Source organism: Oenanthe melanoleuca, chromosome 14, assembly GCF_029582105.1.
Source record: "Oenanthe melanoleuca isolate GR-GAL-2019-014 chromosome 14, OMel1.0, whole genome shotgun sequence".
Lineage (NCBI taxonomy): Eukaryota > Metazoa > Chordata > Aves > Passeriformes > Muscicapidae > Oenanthe > Oenanthe melanoleuca.
The window spans coordinates 4,382,820-4,408,702 of NC_079348.1; the positions used below are offsets into that span (position 1 = coordinate 4,382,820).

General features: G+C 50.3%; 1 protein-coding gene across 3 annotated transcripts in view; it reads left to right on the forward strand.

Moving 5' to 3' along the window:
* ELFN1 (extracellular leucine rich repeat and fibronectin type III domain containing 1) overlaps positions 1-23,987 on the forward strand; it is a 95,690-nt gene extending 71,703 nt beyond the window's left edge. For all 3 annotated transcript variants that reach the window (XM_056503230.1, XM_056503229.1, XM_056503231.1), the window contains one exon: positions 21,070-23,987. In XM_056503230.1, the coding sequence (XP_056359205.1) occupies positions 21,496-23,886 (2,391 nt within the window). In that variant the 5' untranslated portion in view covers positions 21,070-21,495 and the 3' untranslated portion in view covers positions 23,887-23,987. The remainder of the gene's footprint in view (positions 1-21,069) is intronic.
* The last annotated feature ends 1,896 nt before the right edge of the window (positions 23,988-25,883 follow it).

The window sequence follows — 25,883 nt, forward strand, 5'->3', positions numbered from 1 at the left end:
GCTCACTCATGCTCCAAGCAGCTTTGTCATGAGCATGTAGAAATGTAAGAGGCACCTGCAAGCCCCCCAGGCTGTTCTGTGCTTCCTGAACAGCCAAAATGTTCCAGCCAGCACCTGCACAGCAAGCCCTGGGAGAGGCTGCAAGGAGGCAGCTTTTGGTAGGCAGCACTCAAATCTGTCAAAATCATGAGGATTTGGGTGGCAACAGCAGCAGTGAGCTTCAGGATCCTTTTCCTCATGATAAAAACTACCTGGGCTGTGCTGGGCCTCCAGAGCTAAGGGTGAAGGAGAAGGATCCTGGGTTTTCACCATCTGGGGGTGTGTGCTGCCTTCTGGGTTCACTGCCCACAGCTGGCAGGGCCAGGGATGCAGGTGGTGACATTTCCCTGCCACATCTGGGGTGCTGCAAATATGCAAATGCTTTTCAGAGCAGGGAGGAGCAGGGCAGGTCCCCACAGCAGCTGTGTAAATGGCAGAAGGGCAGTTTGTGTTCCTGCTGCCAGGGGCTCAGCAAACCCCAGAGCAGTCCCTGCTGTGGCACGTGCTGCTGCCAGAGGGGCACCAGCCTTGCTGTGCTCCTGGGCTGGGGCTGGGGCAGCCACAAGGTGGATGCCCAGCAAGAACTGGGCTGTAAACACTGCCCAAAATGCTGATGGAAAGGCCTGATCACCTCTGCCACCTCCTCTTACCATAACACCAGAGCTGGGTTGGCAGCCCAGCTCTCCATCTGAGTGCCAGCAGCATTTGTTCAGCTGAACCACTGCAAACTCCTGCTCATCCCAAGCTTTTCCCTTTTAAAAGGACATCTCATATTTTTTCCTCAGCACCTTGTTTTCCATCACATGTTAATTACATGCCCTCCAAAAATTGTTCTTGCCTGAGCAGTTCAGGGGAGGCCACACAGCACTGACTCAGCATAGCCCAGATGAGAATGCTGTGACAATCACTGAAAATCATCCTTGTTGCACACAGGTGTTATGAAGCAGCCACAGATGTTATGCAATTTTTTCAATTAAAACCACATAAATTAAAAAAAAATAAAGAGGCAGGCACTGTGCTCAGCAGGGACAAAGGAACAAGCTGTCAGTGGCATTGTGCTGGGCACACTTGCCACTCTGGGCAAAAAATGCTTAGCTGGTGACACAGTGCAGTGGCCAAACACCTGTGGGACTTTGTGTTACAGAGGTGGTGGGAGGAACATTTGATTTTTCCACTGGCAGAGGCTGTCCAGCCCTGCTGCTCCCCCTTCTTCCTGGCTGGAGCTGTGCAGAGGCAGAGCTGCAGTCACTGGTGACCACCCCAGCACTGATATTGCAGGAACTGGGAATTAGCCCTTTAAGCAGGCTGAGAGCCCATTGGTACAACAGAAGTTTTGTCTTGGGGGTTTGAGAGCCGTGGTGAATGGAGATGGCTCTCTCTTTTGTGTTGTGTGCGTGCCCTAAATGCAATTATTTGGCTCCTACCATGTCTGATATTATTATTGTTCTTGCTATCTTTGGTACTTTTATGGCCCTATCACCATAGTAACTGAGCATCTCAAAACCCTGTGAGGAGGGAATAATATTATTCCCCTTGTAGAGCTGAAGGAAGAGAGCAGCAGCAAGGCTCAGAGCTGGAGACACGGCAGGACCTGAGGCCATCCATGGCCAGGGACTTTGGTGTCATGCTGCTGCTACTTCCAGTTTTAAGCAGTCACACTAAGTTTTCCTAGTCAGGCCCAGGCCACATTTCCATCCCACTTCTCCTCCTCCTTCCTTGAGTTATTCCAACACCAGCCTCCCACCTGGAGCTGCTCCCTCCTGCTGCACCACCAGCTGATGGGCACTGCCCAAGGGGGGGAAGTGTTGGTTTGCTCTGCTGAAAGCTTTCCCTTTGCTCAGACTATTTGAATGCATCTCAGGCCAAGCCCTGCTCAAACCCATCTTTAAATATTGAATGAAAACCAGAGTATCATCAGAGCCAGACATGTCCAAGTTTCTTCATCCCTGACCTATTCCTGACTAATTTCCACCTTGAGGGTTTAGCTGTTTTTCTTGAGACACAGCTGACAGAGAGTCAGAGGGATTTGAAACCAAGTCTTCAGCAGCACAAACTAAAGATTCAACAGGTAAGGGCAATCCAATGTGTTGGCCAGAAGATTGACCAGGATTTCCACCTAGCTGCCTCTGGCTGTTCTCACCTTCCCTGGGCATCTTCTCCCAGTGGGATGAGACTGTTCCTTCCCTGGCTTCCTCTGCCATCAGTTCATGGCTTGTGGTGCTGCCATCACACTCCCCATCATCTCTTTACTGCCTTCACTGCCTCAGGTTGTTCTGGAATAAAATAATCTTCAATTATTTCTCTCCTTTTTCCCCCCACTTTTGTGCAATATATCATTTTTTAATTAAAAAAATGCCTTGTGGAAGTGAAACGGGCTATTAAATGTTTTGGTCCATAATTAACATCAAACCCTTGACTTAAAATCTTTATGGATTGAGTGATCTGCATTAGCTGTTGCATGGATAACACTGCTTCAAGGGTCTTCAAATCACCTGTATTCCCCTGCAAAGGGAAAAACATCCATCAGCTCCTCACAGGGACTTGTTCCCCTCCCAGCATCATGACCCACCCTGGGGTGAGCAAACCACCCCCTGCACCAGCACTTCCCCAGGGGAAGGATATCAAAAGTGACAGTGGGAGTGCCCTCCTTTGCCCAGGGGAAGGCAGGGTGGGATCCTGGATCCTGGAGGGAGGTTATCTCCCTGCACAGTCACTGCCTGGCAAACACAGCAGCAGATAACACTGCACTCACCCACTGGGCTTCTCCCAGAGGAGAAGGGGGTTCAGGTTTGAATCCCCTGATGATTCCCAGCATTTGCTGTAATAAATTAATAGCATTTCATAGCCTGGATCACCATCCTGCCTTGGCTCTCAGCAGAAGTGACACATCTGTTGGGGCTGCTGGCAAATTTCAAGCATATTTCCACCCACACTCTGAAGGTGGAAATAACATTGAAGAACTGGTCTTTGATCCTGATGGATTTTATGGGTGACCAGCTCTTGTTTGGGCTGATGAATGCAGCTGCCACCTTGCCAATTTGTGGTATTACTCTTTCTGGGCACCTCCACTGGCACATTTGTCATGGCCATTGGACACTAAGTGACAACTTCCATATTCTTGGCTTTGTGAATGAAGCTGGAGTTAGGAGATACTGGAGTTCTCATTAGGTCTCTGCTGTGTACTTAGCTATTAGTCTGCTCTTGCTAAGCAGCTCTGGACTGTCTTTCAGGCTTTGCTTGTATGTGGAATGAGCTGTCAATTCAAAAACCCTTGGCTGTATTTCATAGCCTGGCTGTCACTCAGGCACCTCATAACAGTGAGGACATCAGAAGCAGGCACTCTCCCAGGTATGAGAAGATGGTCCACTTTCAGCACTTCTGTATTTTTCTCTTGAGCCTAAAGTGAATTTTTCCTTGAAGGAATCTTGGTTTAGCTGGGACAGGATCCAACTGCAGTCCCCAGTGCTACACTGGCATGGCAGCTTGGCCATGCTCTGTAATCCATCTTCTCCTTCCAGCACCAGCTCTTGAATGAGGAGAGCCTGAGGAGAAGGCTGGGCTGTGGAGGGGACACTCATCTCCCAGGCAAGACCTGCTTGGGACAGCACTGCCCACAATCATCCACAACCAAGGGGTGCTGCCATTGTGTCCAGGAGTCAGACTGGCACAGCTAAGGATTCACAGCATGGGAAAAGGAAGGCAGAAGCAGGTTTAGCTCCATGGGCTATGCTAAAATGACTCCAGGTCCCAGTTTGCTGCTGTTGGAGTGCAGAAAAGAACTGGCACAGTGTTCCCCATGGCAGGGCTTGCCTATACCAGAACATCCTGGAGAGATATTTTAATCATCTAAGTATTAGTTGCATCCCCAGTCCCCTTCTTGAGACTGATGCTGGGCAGTGAGGCTGAAAATTAATTGCTTACAGGGTTTTAATTTTTTTCATTATTTCTTCCTTTATCTTCTTTTTATTTGATTCTCATCTCAACTGTATTAAACTTTAAATCAATAGAATATGGGACATACAGCAGAGATTCTGCCAGCTCTCTTCTGCTCTCCTCCACTTCAGTCCCAGCCCTGTGGGTCACCAACATTTGCTGCACACAGCCAAGAGCCTGTGGAGAAAACAAAGCTGGGAAGAGCCCATTTTCTGCTGCTTTGTTTCCAATCCTGCCCAGGCATGGATTAAACTCAAACAAGCACTGTTTCAATCAAGTTAGCTTCTGCTGACTCAGCTCCATTTAAAACTTGGCCTTTCCAAAAAACCAGCAACTATCAGAAATGCCAGCCAAGATTCTATGGGTAAATAAATATAAAATTAATTTGGAGGCAGGTTTTTAAAATAAAGGATTGCTCTTGGAACCCAGGGGTAATAATAATTCCTCAGGAGAACACAGAACCTCTTGAGCAGCCCCAAGGTGCATGCTCAGCAGCACAGGGGAGGTGCTGCTGAGTGGAGGTGGATGGAGATGCTCGTGGTGGATCCCCCACCCTGGCCACTGGCACAGTGGCTGCTCCTCACTGGGGGCACAGCTGGGTTGGAAGGAGCCCTGTTTTTATTTTCTTTTGGTCTCTCTGGCAGCAACAATCCTGTGTGCTGGCTGAAAAACATCTCCAGGCAAGTCTGTGCGCTCAGAACTGGTGATTCAACCCCACCCGGTTGTCTGGAGGAGAGAGATTGGTTTCATTGTTGTTTTCAGCAAGGACATTATCAAACAGGTTTCGTTTGGATGGTGTCATTTCAGCTTGACTGTGTGGCGTGGCTGGGATGCTCCGCTTCGTTTGTGTTACAATTGAGTGACTGAAAGAGATGAGAGGGAAAAGGAAAATCAATTTTGAAGTATTTCTTTACTGCAAGAAAAATAACCCAAAACGTTGACTTGTGCCCCCAGCCTGCTACCAAATTTTGCTATCTTGAATCTTCCCACAAGCCAAAATGTCTAGGATTTGTCCATCCAGCTGAAGTGATTGCTGCAGGATAATCTCACTTTGGACAGTCCAGGAGCTCCAGGCTCACGCTGAAGGCACCCCAGGGGCATGGAGAGGTGCAGCCCCATCTCCCCATGGATGTTTGCAGCCTGTCCCCAAACAGCATTTGTGTTCATAGTGACAGAGCCCCTCACCTCCCAGGTAACCACTGCCTTGCTCCACGAGCCTTTTTTGTCCCCAAGTCTAACCTGATTTCTCTTGCTGTAATTTAAGCTGATTATTTCTTGTCCTGTCCACCGTGGACATAAAGAACAGATTATTCTCTTCCCCTTAGCAGCAGCCTTTTAAGCACTTGAAAACTGTTATCACATCTCTTCTTCCATCATCTCTTTTAGGCAAAATAACCCAGTTCTTTCAATCTTCCTTTGTAGGTCATGTCTCACAGACCTCTGATCATCCTGTTTGCTCTGTGCTGCCTACAGCAGCGCCACCTCCTTTCTGATACCAGCTGCCAATACCAGAACCTACTCCAGTGTAGACCTCACCAGCCCTGAAGAGATAAGAGATGGTTCTGTGAGACATCCCAGGGCTCTGTCTGCCTCTTGGTGTGACACGGACACTCCGTGTTCAGCCTGTGACCCAGGATAATTCACAGACCTTTTCCTGGGGAGCTACTGCTTGTGGCCTTGGTGTTTCCCAAGAGGTTTTGGGGTGAATAGCAAAGGGCAGGAATGAAGAATCTCAAATGAATGTTCTCTTCTCTTGTGTTTGTCAGTCTCTGTCCTGATTTTGGTGTGTTCATGCATTCAGAGCACAATTTTGGGCAGACTTTTGACTAGGCTGTGTGATACCTGGGTTAGATGTAACCCTGTCCATGATGAAGAAGCTTTATTTCAGTTGCTGACTCCCATTACCTCATAATTTCTAGTGCTTTATCTCTTTTGGGCATGTCCTTTTACTGTCTAAGACATGCTTGTGTTTAGCACTGGTTAATCAGCATTTTATGCAGAAAATATGAGATTTTCAATTTTCTGCAGCCAACAGAGCATTGAAAAGCCTGTCTCCATCCCTCAGGAGCTGTTTTTAGCTGAGCTTTTTTCCATGACTTGACTTTTTTCCTTAGAAACTGGAGGTTTTTGTTCAGAAGGGCTCTGTAGTGGAAGGATGAGGCTGGTCCCTGGGGCTCAAACCTAAAGGGACTCAGTGCAAGGACTCCAGATGATCCCAGGAGAAGTGCTACCACCATCCAGCCATGGAGTCGGTCTCCAATGAATATTTAAATCGTTTATGCCATGTGGAAAAGCTCATCCCTCAGAGCTGGGGCAGCACTGATGCTGCTGCTCAGTGAGGAAAAGGTGAAGGAGGGAAGGAGCCCCGTGCTGCAGGTGAGCCTGGAGCAGAGCCCACCTGCCAGCAGAGCTGCCTGGCTGCCTGTCCTCCTCCCCAGGCTGCTCTGGAGTCCCAGCCATGCCAAGGTCCCGAGGGGAGGGAAATGCAGGTCACTGCTGGGACAGGCAGGGGAGCGTGCCAAGGTGCTTGGGCTGTGATAGTAATGAATGTGGACACTGCTGGTAATGGCAGAGCTGCTGCTCCAAGTAAGTGCACAGAGGCAGGAAATGAACCCCATCAATTTTTAAGGTGTCAGCTGTTTGGTGGGGCAGCCTGGACCTCGTTTGCCAGGCAGGTCCTGCCCACAGCTGGCAGCTGGAGGCAAACACGCTCCTCCTGTGCATGGCTCTGCCCTGCTGCCTGCAGGGAGCTGGCCCTGGGACCTGGAAAAGGTCCCAGTTCAGTCAGCTGCTCTGTGGGTGACAGGGGGTGCTCAAGCATTCAACAAAAGGTGTGTTTGCAGGGTGATAATTTAGATGAGGGTCTCTCTGCTGCTGTCTGCAGCAGTGGGTCCCAGTTCAGCAGAGCATGTTTGACTGCAGGTGAGGGCATTTCCACACCAAACCCTTCTCTTGTAGTGGAAGAACCCCTTTTTGTCCAGGACCTGAGTGGTATTTCTAACATTTGGGAAGCCACCCTTTCCCCACTGAAATCCAGGTGTCTCTTGTCCCCAGTTCCCACAGAGTCAGTGCAGAGATTGTCACAGACTGGGTGTTCTTTATGGACTGGCTGCTCTCTCCCTTCACAGTTCTAATTAAGTTGTATATTCTGGAAGTAAAAACGTCCTTTTTGATGATATTGGTCAGGAAAGCTCTCCAGCATCTCCAAGTAAAGAGCAGGGAAGAGGAGAGTGATCAAAGGCAGGCTGTAATGAGCTGTCAGAGGCAAGCCCAGGGGCAGTGGGGGCAGAAGGGCCATTGTCACCCTGGCTTGTGATGCTCAGCTGGTTCCCTGCCCCTGCACACTCCTGTCCCCATCACTGTGCCTGAGGATTTGGGTCTGCACTTCCTAAGCACACTGTGGTGTGGAGAGACAGTCCCTGCCACGAGGCAGCTTTAAATCCACAGGGTGGAGAGGAGGGATGCTCACCTCACTTTGGGGAGGGGAATGCCAAGCCCAAAGCCCTTCTCCCCACAGGGGTAGGAGTGTGCAGTTGCTCTGGAAGAGCTGGAAGCACTGCAGGAGTTGTCAGCCAGGAGAGGCACTGCCTTGGCAGCAGGCAGAGATCTGGGGCACTGATGAGAGGAAATCTAGGGCATCAAAGAGCAGAGATTGGGATAATCAAGGAGAAGAGATCTAGGGCATGGAGGAGCAGAGATGTAGGTAATCAAGGAGCAGAGATCTGGGGCATCAAAGAGCAGAGATGTGGATAATCAAGGAGAAAAGATCTAGGGCAGGGAGGAGAAGGGGTCTGGGTAATCAAGGAGTAACAATCTAAGGTGTGAAGTGAGGTTGCTGTAGGACATGGAGGAGAGGGGATCTGAGGCACTGAGGAGGGTTGTGCAAGGAGGTGGAGACAGGGCTAATGTCCAGCCCTGGCCAGGATTTCACAGTCCAGGGCAGAGGGGAGCAAACTTCCACAAGAAACCTTGTAAGGTCCCAGGGTTGTTCAGCTGAGCCTCAACCAGCTCCTCCAAGGAGGAACGCTGGAGTTGCTTCAGTCAGCCAGAGGGAGGGAGCCTGCCTCCCCATCAGCAGGCAGCAGCAAACATGATCTGTCTGAAAAACAGAGCCACGATAGCAGTTATTGATCTATAACTTTTAACCAATTTCTTTTTTACAATATTGGATTGCTTGCTAATATTAGCTTTTTATGGTTGGCACTAGGCAAACTGCACTCCATCAGCGAAAAACAGCTCCTGTGGGCCAATCTGCACCTCCTATTGAGCTGCATGATAGAGGACTGGAACAATGTTTTTTGACAGATCAGTTCCTGTTCAGGGTAGCAGTGGCCATTATGCAAATTGAGCTATAAGAAGTTTAAAAGTCTGGAACCATTATATTTCTTTATTTCATTAACATCAATGCAAGCAGGCAAGTTAATACAACAGAGTGATCCCATTCCAGGGCTTGCACAAAATGGTCCCCCCATCATTTAACAGGGTTGGTGATTTCCCCTACAGGTGCTCCCAGTGCACTGAGGCATTTTTTGCATCATGCAGCTGGGAGAAGGGTGGGTGACAAATGTCTGTGAGCAGATTAATGCACAGGAATCCTCTGCCTGAGCTGGCAGATGGCTGGGAGGGCCCTGCTCCTGGCAGCAGGCAGGCATCCAGGAGGATGGGGGACAAGGAGGGGATCCATTTCCCACTGGTCCCTTGGGATCTGCTCCCCCACTTTGGAACACCTGCACAAAATCTCCTGTGTGGTTTCCCCACCCCAAATTCTCTGCATGGGCCATGAGAAGCTGCTTGGGCAGAGCTGCCCTGGAGTCACAGAGTACACAGAGGCACAAGCACTTGGGATTCAGGTTTACAGGGCAAGGCAGCATGAGAGTGCTGGGTGTTAAGCCCATTTCCTCCAGCTCTGGTGCTGGACACACATTTTCCCAGCACAACAGCAATATGAAGAGCTATAATACATATAATACATACAATAAATTGATATAATACAGGCATGATGCTATAAAGAGCAGAGATTTGTGCTGCAGCACATGCCCTGACACCCAGGTGGTGGCCACCCTCCTCCTCCAACATCATATCAGCATCATATCAGCACTACCACAGACCTTCACAGCCACCCTATCCTCATGTACCCCTCTCCTCCACCCCACCAAGGCACAGGGCCAGTCACTAAAACAGCTTTGCAGAACACACATCCCACTTTTTGCACCTTCAGCTGAGGGTATCAGCACATCTTTACAATTAGAAAATTAATACACAGTGCAAGGAAATCATGGGGTTCTGGGGCTCAGCCCTTGAAATTAGTGTTTTAAGGAAGGGAGTGGGTGATGCCTGGTCACCCACAAAAAGCAGCAACCCTGTGAGAAGCTGATTGTTTCCCACCATATAACTTCCACATGCACACTCACACTTATGGGCACAAACCTGGAAAATAAAGATCATGGCATGCCACACTAACGGATCCCAGCACTACAATAGCTCCATTATAAGTGACAATGTCTTGGAGAATTACTGCTAAAGACTCTACCTTTTAGTGTTGAAACTTTTAATTGATTTTAAAATACACAATCAATCACAGTTAATCAAGGAATCATGAAGAAGCTATCGTACACAAATACACAAAGACAGCATATAAACTACAATTAATGACCACTTAAACAATGGGGGAATGAAAATAGGATTATTTATTAGTGTTTATGGGCTGTAATGAATAAAGTAATGAAGCAGTAGCACAAAGTTGGTGATACTTAACACCAAGTGGCCATGAGTGACTCTTCAGTTCAATGGCACAATGTAGAGAAATCCTTTCCAAAGGAGGAGATGCCTTCCCCCTTCTCTAAACATTACCATGGCCCTGCAGCTGCTGGTGGAGGTGCTCCTGAAGGAAGGATGTAGAACAGGGATCTCACCACAAACCCCATCTCTGCCCTAGGCCAGTCCAACCTGTCAGGTACAGCTTGCTCTGTGGCAGGGGGACCTGCAGCCCCAGCAAAAACACCTCTGGGCTGGCTGCAGCCAAAAGCCAGGGAACTGTCTGGTGAAGCTGGACTGCTCTGGCCTTAGTGATGAAGCCCAGCTGAGTGCCCTGGGCCGTGCTTGCAGAGCCAGCTCTTTGTGTCCCAGCCTGGGGCCAGAGGAGGGGGAGCAGAGCAGGGCTGGGCCTTGTTTAAGCCTGAGCTGAGGGCAGTCAGCCTGGGCAGGGCAAAGGAGGTAAATTCCATGGAGGCACCTTGAGGCCCCTGAGCTCTGTCCTTGCCCAGCTCCAGGTGGTCTGTGCAGGATTTAGTACAAAAGACTATTTTGTCTAAGCTGGCTTTATTGCCACCCACGTAGCAGGAGCCTTGCAAGGCCAGAGCCAGGCACTGACACAATCCCACCTGGGCTGCCTGCAGACCCAGTTTGCTCTTGGCTGTGCTGATCCAGACCTCCCTGTGCTCCAAGTGATGCCTGCTGTCCCCAGGGACAGTCAGAGGCACAGGGCTGTGGCATTCACACAGGGAGCAGTGGCAAACCCCCATAGCACAGCCTTTGCCTTCCTTTGCAGCTTTGCCACCACAGCTATTTAAATTAATGAGCAGCACCCAGATCCCCACTGCTCCCTGCCTGCCACTGGTGCAGTGAAGAAACAACTCCTGTTAGGAGAAGGGGAGAGTCCAGAGGAGTTTGTCCTGTTGCACATTCCCTGGAAGGACAGTGCCACCTAACTCCAGAAAACACCACCAGCACAATCCACATGCTGTGTTCCTTGGGAAGGTGGGTGCTGCCCCTCCTTCCCTCCTGGGGCAGGGCTGTTGTTGTGCTCAGACCTTTCTGCAGTGAGATGGAGATCTCATGCTTTACCAAGGGCTGCTTTGAGCCCTTGAACTGCTGTTAGTCATCTCAGATCTCTGAAAAGGAGCTGACAGCAGGTCAGGCCCCATAACCACATCCCCCCTGGGGCTTTGGTGGGGGCTGAGGATGCTGCAGCCCCTCTCCCCCAGCCTGCAGCCTCCCTTCCCACGGCGCCTGTGCTCGCTCGCATGGATCAATGTCTTCCTCTCCTCCACCCTCTCCTTTATTGCCTTGCAAGTTGGCCCCAGGATGTTTTATCACACCACAGCACATAATACAAATGAAAAACAAAGGGGAAAAGTTTGAATCATTTTTTTAATATATTCATCCCTGTGCTGGGGAACAATGATCCATCTGATTAAATCCGCATGCTGGAGTTTATTAAACCAGGTTGGCCTCTCGCTTTCTCTCTCCTGTAGGCAGGGACAGGCTCATTAAAATGAACATGCTCTGCTCCCTCCCAGTGCAATCCTGCCTCTCACAGTCCCTGTGCTGCTGCTATCTCAGAGACATCACCAGGAGCTGATGAATAGGGCTCTGCAGCTCAGCTTTCCCTGGCAGCAGCACAGCAGCTGAGCTTTATGGCAAAGAGTAGGAGATGCCTTCAGCCTCCCAGCTATGGGAACACACATCCAGGGAAAAACCCCTTAAAATTGGAGGGAGATGGGGGCCAGGGTCTGGCCACCTCACCTGAGAGGTCATTTGCCTCCTCCTGGGCTCTGTTTCCCATCTGTGAAATGGGTTTCACAGGCACTGCTTCCCCATTAGGATAATTAATGGCTATAAAGCACTTTGGATCCTGCACTAAGAATAAACCCGTCAGCAACCACAAGGTGACAAGTGGCATCTCAGACTCTCCCTGGGACCAGGTGCCTGTGTAGGCTCCTCAGTCTGCTGTCCCTGCAGCTCCAGCTCCCCTTGGGCTGCCTCAGCAGGGTCCCCAGCTCACCCAGTCACCCTCACCAGGAGGCATTTCCAGCAGGCTGGCATTTGCTGCAGCTCCTCTTCCTCCTCAGGAGCCCTTCAGAGGCAACCTAAGTCTGTTCCACCCTGGCAATAACAGTGGCTTAGGCCCTGTAATCCCTCCTTTACTTGACTTTGGGTTATTTTGAGCAGGAGATTAAAGGAGATTATCTGCATCACCTGAGATGTTGCACTTTCTATCTCTACCCCCTTTCCTCCATGCCTAGGGGCCCGTCCAGGCCCAGGCAAATAAAGCCCTCTCTCCTTCCCATATCCTCTGCCACACTCTGGTGGCAGCTGTCTGTCCACAGGTGCTGCCATGTGGTGGTCCATCACCAGCCTTGCTTCCTGAGCGTCCTTCCATGTGTCCTGCCTCCTGAGCCAAGCCCAGAGATGCTCCACAGAAGGAAAAGACAAAGGAGGGCACCCCAGCACACTGTAGCACTCACTGGGATTAGTTCTGTAGGCTTCCTGAGGTGGTAGCAGAGAGGATAAAGAAAGTCCTCCTTTGGGCACTAGGAGCCTGGCAGGGTATGCTAGGTCCAACAGCAGACATTTACTGTCACAGCTGGAGGATGGAGAAGGGTTGTCTGTTTGGGACGTCCCATACTATTAAAAAAAATTATACAAATAGCACAGGAAAGCACTGAAAAATGTCTGTTGCCCAAGGAGGAATCCCCATCACCTGACAGCATCCAGCCATGGGCAGGGGGCTCCTCTCCATGTTCTGGAGACAGGTGCTGCTCTCCAGCTCACTTCAGCTTGGATTTAGCAAAGCACTTGGTGCTGGTTGAATTCCACCTGAACCCTTGCTGAAATCAGCAGCTTTATTAAATGAAGGTCTAAACAGGCAGAGCTATGAGCAGTGACCAGAAATGTTAATTTACCTTCCTTTATGACTGAGAGATGCTGAAACATCCCAGGGGGCAGGAGCAGGTACCTAGAAGCAGTTGTTCCCCTGGGAAGCAAACTCCCACTCATGGCATCTCACCAGCATGTGTGACCTGTGCACACATTCACTGCAAGCTCACACCTTCACGGGCTGTTTTTCCTCATTTCAGACTGCACCAGCCTAGAATCCATCTGCCACCCTGGAAATTAATAGCAATCATTAAACAAAAAGAGCTGGCAAAAAGAAGCCTGAGGTGAAAAGCAGCTATTTCTGCCAGAAAAAAAATTAAAACTATTTAGACATACAGAAAGTCATTTATTACTGTGAAGTCCTTCCTCCACCTGGGGTTTAAATCTCATTACAGTTTGTCCAAAACAGATGTTACCCTTTTAGCAGTAGATTATTAACAATAAACTCCAATCCTCCAAAGAGGGTAGGTGTTTTGGGTTCACTTGCTTTTTGGGCTTGGGTAACCTCCACAGGAAATGTTTATGGAAAGGATGGGCAGTCCAAACACTGGCACAGCTCCCTGCTTCTGCTGTCTTGGACTCCAAAGTTTCTTCTCATTCTCCACATCTTCTGGGCAGTGAAACAGAGGCCCAGAGAGTGGGCACAGAGGAGCAGCCAGGATCTGTGTGTGCTGCAAGCCCACACTGAGCTCCACTAGCCCCTGCTGCTGCTTTCCACCCTCAGCTTGGCACTCATCATGTGCCAGAAAAAAACAGTTTCTTCTGGAGTCTAGCATGTGCACAACCCATTTTTCACAAGGTTCTCTTCATCTGGCCATGTGCCTTTAGGCAGAAGGCTGTTTGGTTGAGCTCTGTGCTGGCTCCATAAAGGAAACCCAGTGGTCCCTCAAACCTGCAGCTGAGTGTCCTCTTGCTTGTCCCACCAGTGCAGGGGCACACTCCAGTGGGAGATCAGCTAGTCTTGAGAGAAACACTGTCTGGCACCATGTTTAACCAGCCAAGCCCACAGTGGAGTGTCTTTGTTCTGGTTGGATTTAGCATAATAAAGATACTGCTCAGGAATCTAGGAGCCTTTGAATCCTGCTGTGAACAATAATGGATATCTGCTCCAAACACATGTGGCCATCTGGCTGCCCAGCCATCTCCCTGACCATCTCAGGTGGCAGGGAGCACATTCCAGTGCTCTCCAGAGATGTTCTCACTCTCTGAGCACACTGGGAAGGCAGTGACACCCAGCTATTTTGGGACTTCTGATGATGGAGCCAGTACCAGCATCTCAGGGCTGCCTCAGGAAACACTTTTTGCTATCAGTACAATTTTTCCTGCACCCTGAAGGAAGCATCAAGAGCTCTCCTGGGTCAGGTATGTCTGTGAGTACTTATTGCTGGAAGAAAATCTTTCCTACAGCACAGCACATCTCAGGCCTTCAGGCTTTACAGCTTATACCCCATCCCTTCATGGAGCCCTGAGGGGCCCAAGGGGAGCCCCAAGAAGGCAGTGCTCCCACCTTCCTACAGGTGCAGGTGTTGGGATGATGTTGCACATCCTTTCAGTTGTGTCAAAGGCAGGATGGAATAACTGCAGGGGCTGTGCTGGTGGGAAGAAAAGGCTGTAATTGATGGCTGAAAATAAGCCATTAAAGAGCAGCCTGGGGACTCTGCCCTCTGCCAGAGGGTCCAGTCACTGCTGTCTCACATCCCTGTGCCTCCTCATGTGCTGATCTGCACCAGCCCTTCATCCTCTCCCTTCCATCCCAGACCCAGCTGGAGCACAGACCTGCAACATCCAGGCACCACCACCAGGCTGAGACCACTGACCCACCTCCCAGAAATCCAAATAAATGGATATTTGTTTGTAGCCTGGGTATCTGACCCATGAGGAGTGCCCTATTAAAAAAAAAAAAAAAAAAAGAAGGTGAGTGTGTATTTCCACTGCTGAAACAACAGACCCACAGCCTGGTAAACTGTTTTTCTGTAGAAACACAGCATCTGTTTGGGTTCAGAGGGCAGGGTTGGAAGTGTTGATGAGGACCTGAGCTGACCTAGGGAAGGGTCTCTCCAAGAGGGGACCAAGGTGAGCTGCTCCAGCAGAGCCACCTGCAGGAGCAGGGCTGTGATGGGTGAGCTGTACGTGCAAGGTGGTCATGCTTGGTTTCCTCTGCAATGCTGTTATCCTGAATAAACATTAGATTGGTTTTGGAGGGCTGCCCAGATGATCATTAACCTTCTCCTGGCCCATGACAAGAAGCCAGCCTGCAGCACTGAGCTACAATTAGGCTTGTAGGGCACTGGGGCTTGCCAAATACAGCAATATCTGGGCAGAAACCCCCTCCAGAAAGGGGATAGCCAGAGGGCCCAGCCTTCAGCTGGGCTCCACAGCTCCAGAGGACAAGAGCTACATCATTAAAGCCAGCCTGGACTGGAAGAGGCATCTGAAAGTCTCCAACCAGAAAAGCAGGACCAGCTTCCAAGTGAGTGAGTCAAGGAGAGATTAGCAGAGGTGTTTGCTTGCAGCACAGACACAACAATTCCTCTGTGCAGGACACATGCTGATGGAAAGGGGAATTTTGTTCTGCCTACCCAGGGATCACAGATCACCATGAACTCCTTCATGAGCCGTGTATTTTCTTGTTCATCTCTCAACACTCAGCATTACAGCCTGCTAGAAACTGTGATATTGCACTGGCCAGAGAACCCCTTCACAGGGAAGGGCAAAGAAAGAGGGGAAACTGTTCTTCTGCAAATAAACTCAGAGAGAAAAAGGCACTTGCACCTCTAAAAATAATTTCCAACAACTCACCATTTCACAGATCCATCACCAGATTTTCCCCTGTGTAAAAGTTTTCCCATCTGGGAGGCAAAGGGTTATGCAGGCTCCCTACAAACATAAATTAATGAATGAAACAAACAGCAGTGAAGATTGAGCAAGAATGACAGTGCAGGGGGGACAAGGCTGAGCTCAGATTGTCACTGCTGGGGAGCACCAGCAATTCCCTTCCCAGTGTGGGGCTGGCTCCCTCCATTGCACTGGTGCTGGAAAAACAGCCCTTGATCTTCAGCTCTATGTACAGGGGAAAATGGGACTCTGGCTTCCACACCAGACCTACCACCAGCATAACCATCCCATAATGAAGCTGTGATTCAGACTGATTATTTCTAAGGAAAAGTCCCATCAAGAAAGAATTAGAGAGGCTTTCTCCCATGGAAACACACCTTTCTTATTGCTGGAGTCATACCTGCTCAGAGCTCTTCTTTACACCCCCTAAAACCTTTTTCCTCTTCACCTTCCCCTAACTCTGTCCCTCTCATCCCATTTCTCAGCTCCTTGAGGGCTCAACTGCACTGTCAGGGGCTGGAGCTGATGTTCCACTGCTGCTCTTGCTGATGTCTTGGAAGGCTGGTTTAATGCACAGGTACCCCAGCTGGGCTTAAGAGGTTGCTCACCAAGAAGATCATTTATGCATTTACTTAAACTCAGCAGAGGCTTCTGCTCAGCAGCCCACAGCAGCATGAGCTGGGGTTGTCATCTCAACAGACCCTGGAAACCAAGCAGCATGAGATGGATGTAAATGACTTCAGACTGCAGCTGAGTAACAGCAGAACAGTCTTATTTTCTGAAATCCCAACAGTTTGTCTTGAAAATATCATCATTTTAAACCAGAATTTGTCTTGTCATCGGAAAAAAAAGGATCTTAAAAATGTTTGTGCAGACAGGTCTGTTCTGCCATGGCCAGGCTGCAGCTCTGGCCTCATCCTGGCTTTTGGAGGCACAGTGGCTTTGAACCCCCAGACACTACAGCACCCAAGTTTACTGCTAAATTAAATGGGATTGAGTATCAGCTTCCAGTAAAGATCATAACTTTTCTATCAAGGTTAAATTAGGAACAAGCCAAGGAGAGATTGGCCCCAGCACCATTCAGAGCCCATGAGTGTTGACATACTGGTAATATTAATGTCCAAATTTCTCTTTGTTTCTCCCAGTGTCTCCCAGAAGAATCTCTTTGCCATCCCTCCCACCTGGATACTTGTCATACAGTCTGTGACCTCCCAGAGTCCCAACAAAATTTATCCTGGATGCAAAGCTGGGCACTTCTCTCTCAGCCTCCCCTTCACCTCTCTGCTTCATTCCTTCTTAATCTCTCCTCAAACCTCAGTGGAAAATATATCTCTTCTCCCTTGCCTGCTTTTCTTAAATAATAAATAATAGCAGGAGAGAGAGTAGAATTGACTGGAGAACTCTATTATCTAACACTGTGAGGTGTTTGGGAATAAGGTTGGGATGCACAAAATGCTGCTAAACCCTGTCAGTGAAGGATATTAGGGCCAGGATGTCTGGATATAAAATGAACTCGAACTTTACAGGCCTGAGCATCTTTATTATCCAGGGAGGTTGTGATTCTGACCAACACCACCCAGCAGGAGTCATGGAGCAAAGACCAGGAGTGTGAATGAGGGGAAAACCTGCCTGGAAACCTCCTTTGCCCAGCTGACATATACAGGATGGACATTAGCTATTCACAGGTGATTTCATCACTATGGAAGGTTTTATCTGCCATCTTGGAGCTGCCTCTCCAGACTGTCTTACACATAATGAAGAGCCAAGGTTCACTTTAAAATCTGGTTAGCCAAATTTTCCCTCCCCTGATGTTTGGGTGACCAAACACCCAATGTTTGCAATGTACCACTGCCATTTTCCTCTGGCTCCCTTTGTAGTGGGGATAATTTTTTGATAACACAGCCCAAGTGCTGTGAAGGGGGATCTAAGAGAAGCTGGAGATGGAGCAGCTAGGGAAAAGGAGGTTATGGAGATGCAGAAATGCCAAGGAGAGGAGCATGCTGTGTGTGTACACAGGCACTCACATGCGTAATCTCGTGTTCCCTCAGTAAATGCAATCCACAGTTTGAAATAACTCATTCAGTAGAATAACAAAATTAGGAACTGAGTGCCAGCTCCCTTCCCAGCCCCCATGGCTGCTTTGTTTGCTTCCTTGCAGCTGCTGCTCTGGTTTAATCTTCCAAGATGCCATTAGTTGGGAAATGGAAGCAAAACTTCCCAGCCAGCTTGCACTGGTTTTTGAAGCTCCAGCTTTGCCTTTTCCTTTCCACCTCCCTTGCTATGATTTTCAGCCAGGATAAGGATGCTGCTGCTCATCCAGTGCACCATGGTGGCACACCTCAATATATCTCTGATTGAGATTAAACCCATCATTCCAAAACATTTCTATTATTCCACACTGTCTTCATTCTTTCCTTTTGCTTCGTTCTCCAACAGCAAAAGAGACTCCCAAATCGCCACTTTCCTGGTTGTTTTTCATGTGAGAGTTTTGCTGGTATATTCCCATGTTTTCTCAGGGGTTCAGAGAACTGGAAAAAGCAATGAGCAGTTGTGTTACCAGGAGAATAAACTCAGGAGAACTGGGCAGAGATGAATCAGGCAGGCAGGAGAGGTAAACCTCTGGATCCTTGGGGATGCTCAGTGCTGGTGTTGCCCAAGCACACACCCACCACGGGCTGGGATGGAGTCTCTCAGAAGCCAACCAGATGAACAATTGTGCCTTTTTGTGCAAAGCAACAGAACCCACTTCTCCACTCACCAGTCATGTCCTGAGAATCTAATAAAAAGGGAGATTAGCCCCTCTTCCCTCTCTCACATCTCCTTAATGCTGTCATTTTACTCACACTTTGTAAAGCAAATAAACCAGCAAATTGCTTGCTTTAATGAGCTGAAATTAAACTCGGGCTGCTGATAAAATGCCATTTCTCCTTTCTGTTGTTGGGAAGGACTTGGCTGATAGGCAATGTATGGAAAAGAAGAGAAAACAGACAGGGAACGCATTTGAGTCGCTTACTGCTGCTCTTCTTCATCCCCAACACCTCCAGTTAGATGAGGAAGCACAAAGGTGCTACAGGGGAAGGCAGTAGGGGATCAGCCTGGCACGACCTGTGGGAGTCTGTCTCTGCTCCTTGCTCATGGATGGTCCCACTCCACTAATGCCTTCTGCCCACAGGCTTTCCCCAGGGAGGAGTGACAAGAGCATCCCTCTGCCAGGAAAAGGCTGGTTTGGCTCTGCAGAGCCTTCCCAAACACAGGTGTGCCCAGACAGGGTGGTTGGGTCACAATGGGAGATGGAGGAGACAGAGTAAGTGCTTGCTGAAGAGAACATGCCAAGTGCATCCCTTCCTGCTGCCTGTGCAGGGTTTGGCAGGGCTCCCCTTGCCTGCAGGAACCCACAAGTCCATGGAGGAGGGCAGGGAGCTGCTGGAATCAAGTGCCACCCTGAAGGGACAACGGGGGCAAGCCACTGCTTGTGGCTCTGCAGGCCAGGAACACCCTCATCCCACACCCTTAGGGGCAGCACACATCCCCTCAGGATGCAGGAGGAGCTGGACACCTGTGGCAGAGGAGAAAGTCCCCACCTGCAACACCATACACGTGCTGGGATTTTCACCCCAGCAAGAGGAGCTCAGGGCACTTTGCTTCAGTCTCCCACCACCCTGAGAAGTGCTGTCATTATCTCCTGGTACCAGAGAGGAGGCTGGAGTGCAGAGAGGTTAATTGAGTTGTCTAGCACCAGGGGGATGTAGCAGCAGACGTGTTTCAGTCTGGCACTGCAGCCTGTGTCTCGCTGCAAGGGGGGAGCTCACTGCCATCTCCCAGGGACCACAGCCCCTCTTCCCTTCCTCGCTGGCGCCAAGGACTCAGCTGTGTTAAAAAGGACACCCAGGTACTCACAGAGCATCCCAGGGCAGTGACAGCACACAGAGGACAAGGTGGAAAGTCTCATGTGCAGGGAGCTGGTGTGAGAAAAGGTCTTGTTATTCATGTAATGGAAACCTAACTGTCACCAGGGAACTGACTCATTGTTCACAGTCCAGCCAAATAAACTGTGTTTCTGCTTATTATTACTGGCCTGTTTACCAAGGTATAAACTGAATGGTGAACAGGGATCTCTGCAGTAAAATATGGCCTCCTTCCCTGCCTGGTGTTGTGGCTGGAAAAGAACCTGCTTTCTTTGGGACAAGGGTCAGGTGTAGCATCTGCCTCTAAACAATCAGCCTCACATGATTTTCAGATATGTAGCACCAAGAATAGTCCAGCCTGGGCACTGTGAAATGGTTTGGAAAACTGTTTCTGGGTTTATATTATCTTTCCTATTTAATGAAAGACAATTTGGATCTAAGATGTGGCCCTATCTCCTTCCCAGCTTCCCAAGAAACCTCCAGTTCTTACCAGCTATGTTTCCAAGGGTGGTGTCTACAGCCTGCCCTTGGACAACGGAGACAGTGTTCCTATTCCCAAAAAAAAGTTCAAAGAAGGATTTTTCTAGATAGGCCATGATGATTTCTCTCCAATTTGTGGGCAATTCTGTCTCTGCCACAACATCTCACTGCATCCATCCTACCAGCCCAGAGTTCCATTCGGCAATAGAGATATCCAGAGGTGATGTTTTCAATATCTTGTGGAAAAGCATGACCCAGGAGATGCTGGTGCTCATGAATTTCCTACCTCTCCATTTTTGCCTTCCTGTTTCCTTAAGAAACCAGAAAAAGAAGTAAGAGCTGTTCATGGAAATTTATGCTTAATCAAAAATTTAGGGGGAAAAAATGGAAAATGTGAGCCAGAAATGAGTTTCTCTATGGGCAGTGAGGCTGCTGGCAGTCCCACACGTTTGTGTCTAGTGAAGACTTTTTCTAGTCTTCAAACAGCTGTTTCTGGCTGGGGAGGGAAGGTCTTTTTCCATCCTCTGCAAATGCTCTTGTTATGCCACTGATCATTTGCTGTTTCCACACCTCTGCATCATTTCGCCTGGGAGGGAAAGAGGCAGCAAGCCCCAGCCAGGGACAAGGACACTGGGTGGTTCACAGTCACACCAGTGGGTTTTGCAGAGTGCCCTGGAAGGACTGCTCAGGTTCCCAGAAGCAGGAGAAGGGTTTGGTGCTGGGCTGTACCCCAGATGCCACACGGCAGTGCAGGCACTGTGGGCACTGCTGCTGTGCACACCAGCACACGAGACAGCCAGGATTCCCCTCAGCTAAACGCTGCAGCATCAAATCTACATCAGAGCCTGTTGTCTAGACTTCATCTGCTCTCAGCAGAGAGGAACAGACACTTCTGGGGCATCACTCCTCTCCTCCTCAGGTAGACACCTAAATAGGTCAGAAGAGTGGTGCACTGGATGTGTGTTGGTCTCTCAACTGCCGAGTAAGTGATGCTGGACAAGGGCTCAGAGGGTGACCTCAGTGGTCAGTGGCCACCCCCCTTGCGCTGCCAGACAGTGCTGGTGGCAGCCGAGTAAACCAAAGGCTCCTTGAAAGGTGGTTGCCAGGATGAGAAGGCGAGTGCCTGACTAAGAGGGGAGGTGGATGGATCTCCAGCACCTCTGCCTGCCCACTGTCTTTCCTTCGTGCTTAGTTTGTGCTTGTGTTTTGTTTTGAGCAGGTGAGCCGAGGGACCGAGCGGGGACAGCTGACAGGGAGATGGGGACCGGCGCCACGATGTGCAGCAAAAAGAAAACGAGGAGAAGTACTATAAACAATGAGAGGAAGGCTTGTCTCTGAGCCTGGACAACTCCTCTGCACGTGCGCTTAACTTCATGACTCCCTCCTCGAGATGCCAGAGGCTTGGTGATGTGGGGCCAGCCTCAGGCACCGAGACCTTGGTAGCAGCCCCTGGCTGCTGGCTGCCGAGTACCGCGGGCACCGAGCTCCGCTTTCTGCAGGGACGCTTCCCTCCCGTCTCCGAGCCATGAGGAGAAGGGAGAGGCGAGCAAAGCTGCCGGAGGAGCACTAGCCCACACCTTCCCGGCCCCTGTCCTGCTCCCGCTTCCAGCAGACCAGGAACCCCTTGTCCAGGCTGCCCTTCCAGATGGCAGGTCGCCGGTGGGCCGCGGCGTCAGCGCTCTGCATGTGCGTGGCGGCCGTGTCTCTCCTGCACGCCGGCGGGGCGCGGGCGGACTGCTGGCTCATCGAGGGGGACAAGGGCTTTGTCTGGTTGGCCATCTGCAGCCAGAACCAGCCCCCCTACGAGTCCATCCCCCAGCAGATCAACAGCACCATCGTGGACTTGCGGCTGAACGACAACAAGATCAAGAGCGTGCAGTACGCCTCGCTCAGCCGCTTCGGCAACCTGACATACCTCAACCTGACGAAGAACGAGATCTCCTACATCGAGGACGGTGCCTTTTCAGGACAGTTCAACCTCCAGGTGCTGCAGCTGGGTTACAACCGGCTGAGGAACCTCACCGAGGGCATCCTCCGGGGCCTGGGGAAGCTGGAGTACCTCTATCTCCAGGCCAACCTCATCGAGACCGTCACGCCCAATGCCTTCTGGGAGTGCCCCAACATAGTGAACATCGACCTGTCCATGAACAGGATCCAGAGGCTGGACAGCAACACTTTCCGGGGCCTGAGCAAGCTCTCTGTCTGTGAACTCTACAGTAACCCCTTCTACTGCTCCTGCGAGCTCCTGGGCTTCCTGCAATGGCTGGAGGCTTTCACCAACATGACGCGCACCTACGACCGGATGCAGTGCGACTCCCCGCCCGACTACATGGGCTACTACCTGTTGGGCCAAGGCCGGACTGGCTACCGCAATGCTCTGAGCATGCTCTCCTCCCTTTGCACCGGTGGCTCCTACACTGTGATCCCTCGTTTCATCCCTCCCAGGTACCAGGTGACCACGGTGCCCTCCGAAAGCCCCTGCTCCGAGGAGGAGTGCTCCTCCGGCGACGGCACGACGCCGCAGTTCTCCCTGTTCACGCCCATCGGTGAGACGGAGGTGCGCCCCAACATCCAGGTGAAGCACCTCAACCACAACTCGGCCGTCCTCACCGTGCAGATCCCCTACCCCTTCAGCAAGATGTACATCCTCTCCCAGTTCGAAAACGGCTTCTCCTCCATGATCACCAAGCTCAGGAAGAAGGAGGAGAACATCACCGTGAGCAACCTAGTAGCACAGAGAGATTACACCTACTGTGTGGTCTCTGTTCACCAGTACTCCAAGTACAACCACACCTGTGTCACCATCACCCCCACCAGACCCAACCGCAAGGAGCCGGTGCCCACCCCTTCCACTGCCACCCATTATATCATGACAATCCTGGGCTGCCTCTTCGGCATGGTGATTGTCCTGGGCGTGGTGTATTACTGCCTCCGGAAGCGGCGCCAGCAGGAGGAGAAGCACAAAAAGGCGGCCGGCAGCATGAAGAAAACCATCATCGAGCTGAAGTACGGGCCAGAAATGGAGACCACCAGCATCACCCAGCTGTCCCAGGGACAGATACTGGGCGGGGAGACAGTGACCCGCATCCCCTACCTACCTTCTGCTGGCGAGGTCGAGCAGTACAAGCTGATTGAGAGCAGCGAGACCCCCAAGGCCACCAAGGGCAACTACATGGAGGTGAGGACGGGTGAGCAGCCTGAGAGGCGAGACTGTGAGCTGTCCCTGCCGCCGGACACCCAGGGCTCTGTGGCCGAGATCTCCACCATTGCCAAGGAGGTGGACAAGGTGAACCAGATCATCAACAACTGCATCGATGCCTTGAAATCCGAGTCCACCTCCTTCCAAGGGGTGAAGTCGGGGGCGGTCTCCACGGTGGAGCCTCAGCTGGTGCTCTTGTCAGAGCAGATCCCCAGCAAACACGGGTTCCTTTCCCCCGTCTACAAGGAAAGCTACAACCACCCTCTCCAGCGACACCACAGCATGGAGGCGGCCCCCAAACGCTCCAGCACCTCTTCCAGCGGCTCCATACGGAGCCCCAGGTCCTACCGCTCCGAGGGATCGGGCCACAAATCCGAAGCCAAATACATCGAGAAGACATCCCCCACCACCGACACCATCCTCACTGTGACGCCGGCCGCGGCCATCCTGCGGGCGGAGGCGGAGAAGATCCGCCAGTACAGCGAGCACCGGCACTCGTACCCCAGCTCGCACCCGGGGGAGCAGCACGACAGCATGGGCGGCAGGAAACCCTCCATCCTGGAGCCCCTGACCCGCCCTCGCCCCAGAGACCTGGCCTACTCCCAGCTCTCGCCCCAGTACCACAACCTGAGCTACACCTCCAGCCCGGAGTACACCTGCAAACCCTCGCACAGCATCTGGGAGCGCTTCAAACTCAACCGCAAGCGGCACAAAGACGAGGAGGAGTACATGGCAGCCGGCCATGCCCTACGCAAAAAGGTCCAGTTTGCCAAAGACGAGGATCTTCACGACATCCTAGACTACTGGAAGGGCGTCTCTGCCCAGCAAAAGTCCTGAGTCCTCACACAACTCGTGAACTTAACACACTAACTGGACCAAAAGAAATCCGCAGCAGCTATTTTTATTCAGACTGTCTTTGAAACAAAATAAAAATGAAAAAAAAAAAAAAAAAAAAAAAAAAAAGAGAGAGAGAGTCAATAAAAAAAAGAGAGAACAAATAATGAAAAAAAAAAAATCTATAAATATTCTATATAATATATAAAGTGAGATATTAAAATGTCCTCACGTTGGTGAGACATGCACCAAATTTGAACACAAACTTTGCAGAACAAACAAACTGTGGAGCGGGGGAAAAAAAAAAAAGTTTTGTTTCATTTTGATTTTTTAAAAAAATATTAGAAAAAAGAAAAAATTGAATATAAAATGAAAATGAAAGAGCAGGCAGAGAGCTGAGGTCTGGCGTTTTCCAATACTGCATTGCATGAGTCCCTATTCCGTGATTTTGTGGATTCTTTGTGAACAGTTTGTGTTCTTCCTTCCTTCCTTCCCTTCCAAAATCAACAGCGACAAAAACAGCAACAAAAACCAAAAAGAGACCAGAAGGAGCTCCATCTTTTGGGCTGTTTTTGCAAACGGAGTCTTCCAGTTTAGACTTTTACCCGGTTGAAGGCCCGTTCACATTTTCACTCACTAAGAGGTTTTACCACACATTGCATTGTAAACCGAAGTCGTTAATTGTACAGAGAAAATTTCTATATTTGCAATGTTTGCTGTATAATGAGAAAGAGAGAGGAGAAAAAAAATACTACATCTACTAAAAAAAATATATATATCTATATTCACCTGTTTGTACCAGGTTTTAATCATGGATTTTAGAGAAAGAGATGGAGTTTTATTTGAAGGACTTCTTTGTTGGTTGGTTGGTTGATGGGATATCCTTTGGTGGCGGGGGGGGAAACATTTGGATTTCTGAGTGTTTTGTTTTGATTTCTCCCACCAATTGTCTGTGTCCAAGTTCTCATCACTTCCAAATGCATTGAAGAAAAAAAGTCTCATACCCAGGAGAATAGAATCCCTCACCTTATTCCAGGTGGGAAATCTCTAGGAACTGGGAAGGGGATGAGAAGTGAAGGGTTCCTGGCTGAGCACACAGTGGGATATCTCCTGCAAATCAAGAGGCATTGGTTGGTCTCTGCCCCTAAACAGATGTGTCTGGGCACAGCCCTGAGGGGTGGATTATCCCCCCACGTTCAGGGAGGGGAGCTGGTGATGAGTTAGAGCACAAAGGCTCTTGCTGCTCTGCAGAGAAGGAGAGATTGGAGGGGTGGTTTTGCTGCTGAGGTAAAAGACACTCAGCATTTACAACTTGCCCATGCTGAGACACCCTGGGGAGCCCCTGGCCAGCCCTTGGCACTCAGAGACTGGAGGGGAAGGGGATGGCTCTGTGCCCACGGACCAGCCAAGCAGCCAGTGCCCCTCACCCACTGCTGTCCAGTGTGGGATACCTCACATGCAACAGTCCAGCACTGTTCCAAGACTCCACAGCTTCTTGCCCCATCTCTAAAATACTCACACAGGGTGAGAATGGAGGTGTTGAGGCCATGAAGCCTCTCCCTGACCACACTGGTGGCCAAAGGACACTATTTTGTCCTGATCAGCTCCTCCTATGTCTCACCACCCCATGACCAACAAAAAGAGGGTTTCATGAGGGTCTGAGAGCTGCCCTGCTCCCAGGTGAGTGTGAGGGAGTGCAGGCAGCCAGCACAGTGAGGTGAGGTGCTAAGCTGCCCAATGCAGCCCTGTGAGGCACTGCTGCTGCTTGCCAGAGTTTTTTCCCTTGCATCCTGCTCACAAGTCACTTTGGATGGACATCCTAAGTCCTGATGGATGAGCACTAGGGCCCAGGAGCAAACCATATCCCATCCTGTTATTTCAATATTTCGAAGCGATTTTGACAGGTATTCTTGCAAAAGGTTATGTTTGTTCAGAAAGGAGCTGAGCCAGGAAGACACAGAGCAGGCTGGGAAGTGCACGAGTTCATTCCCCGTGGTTAT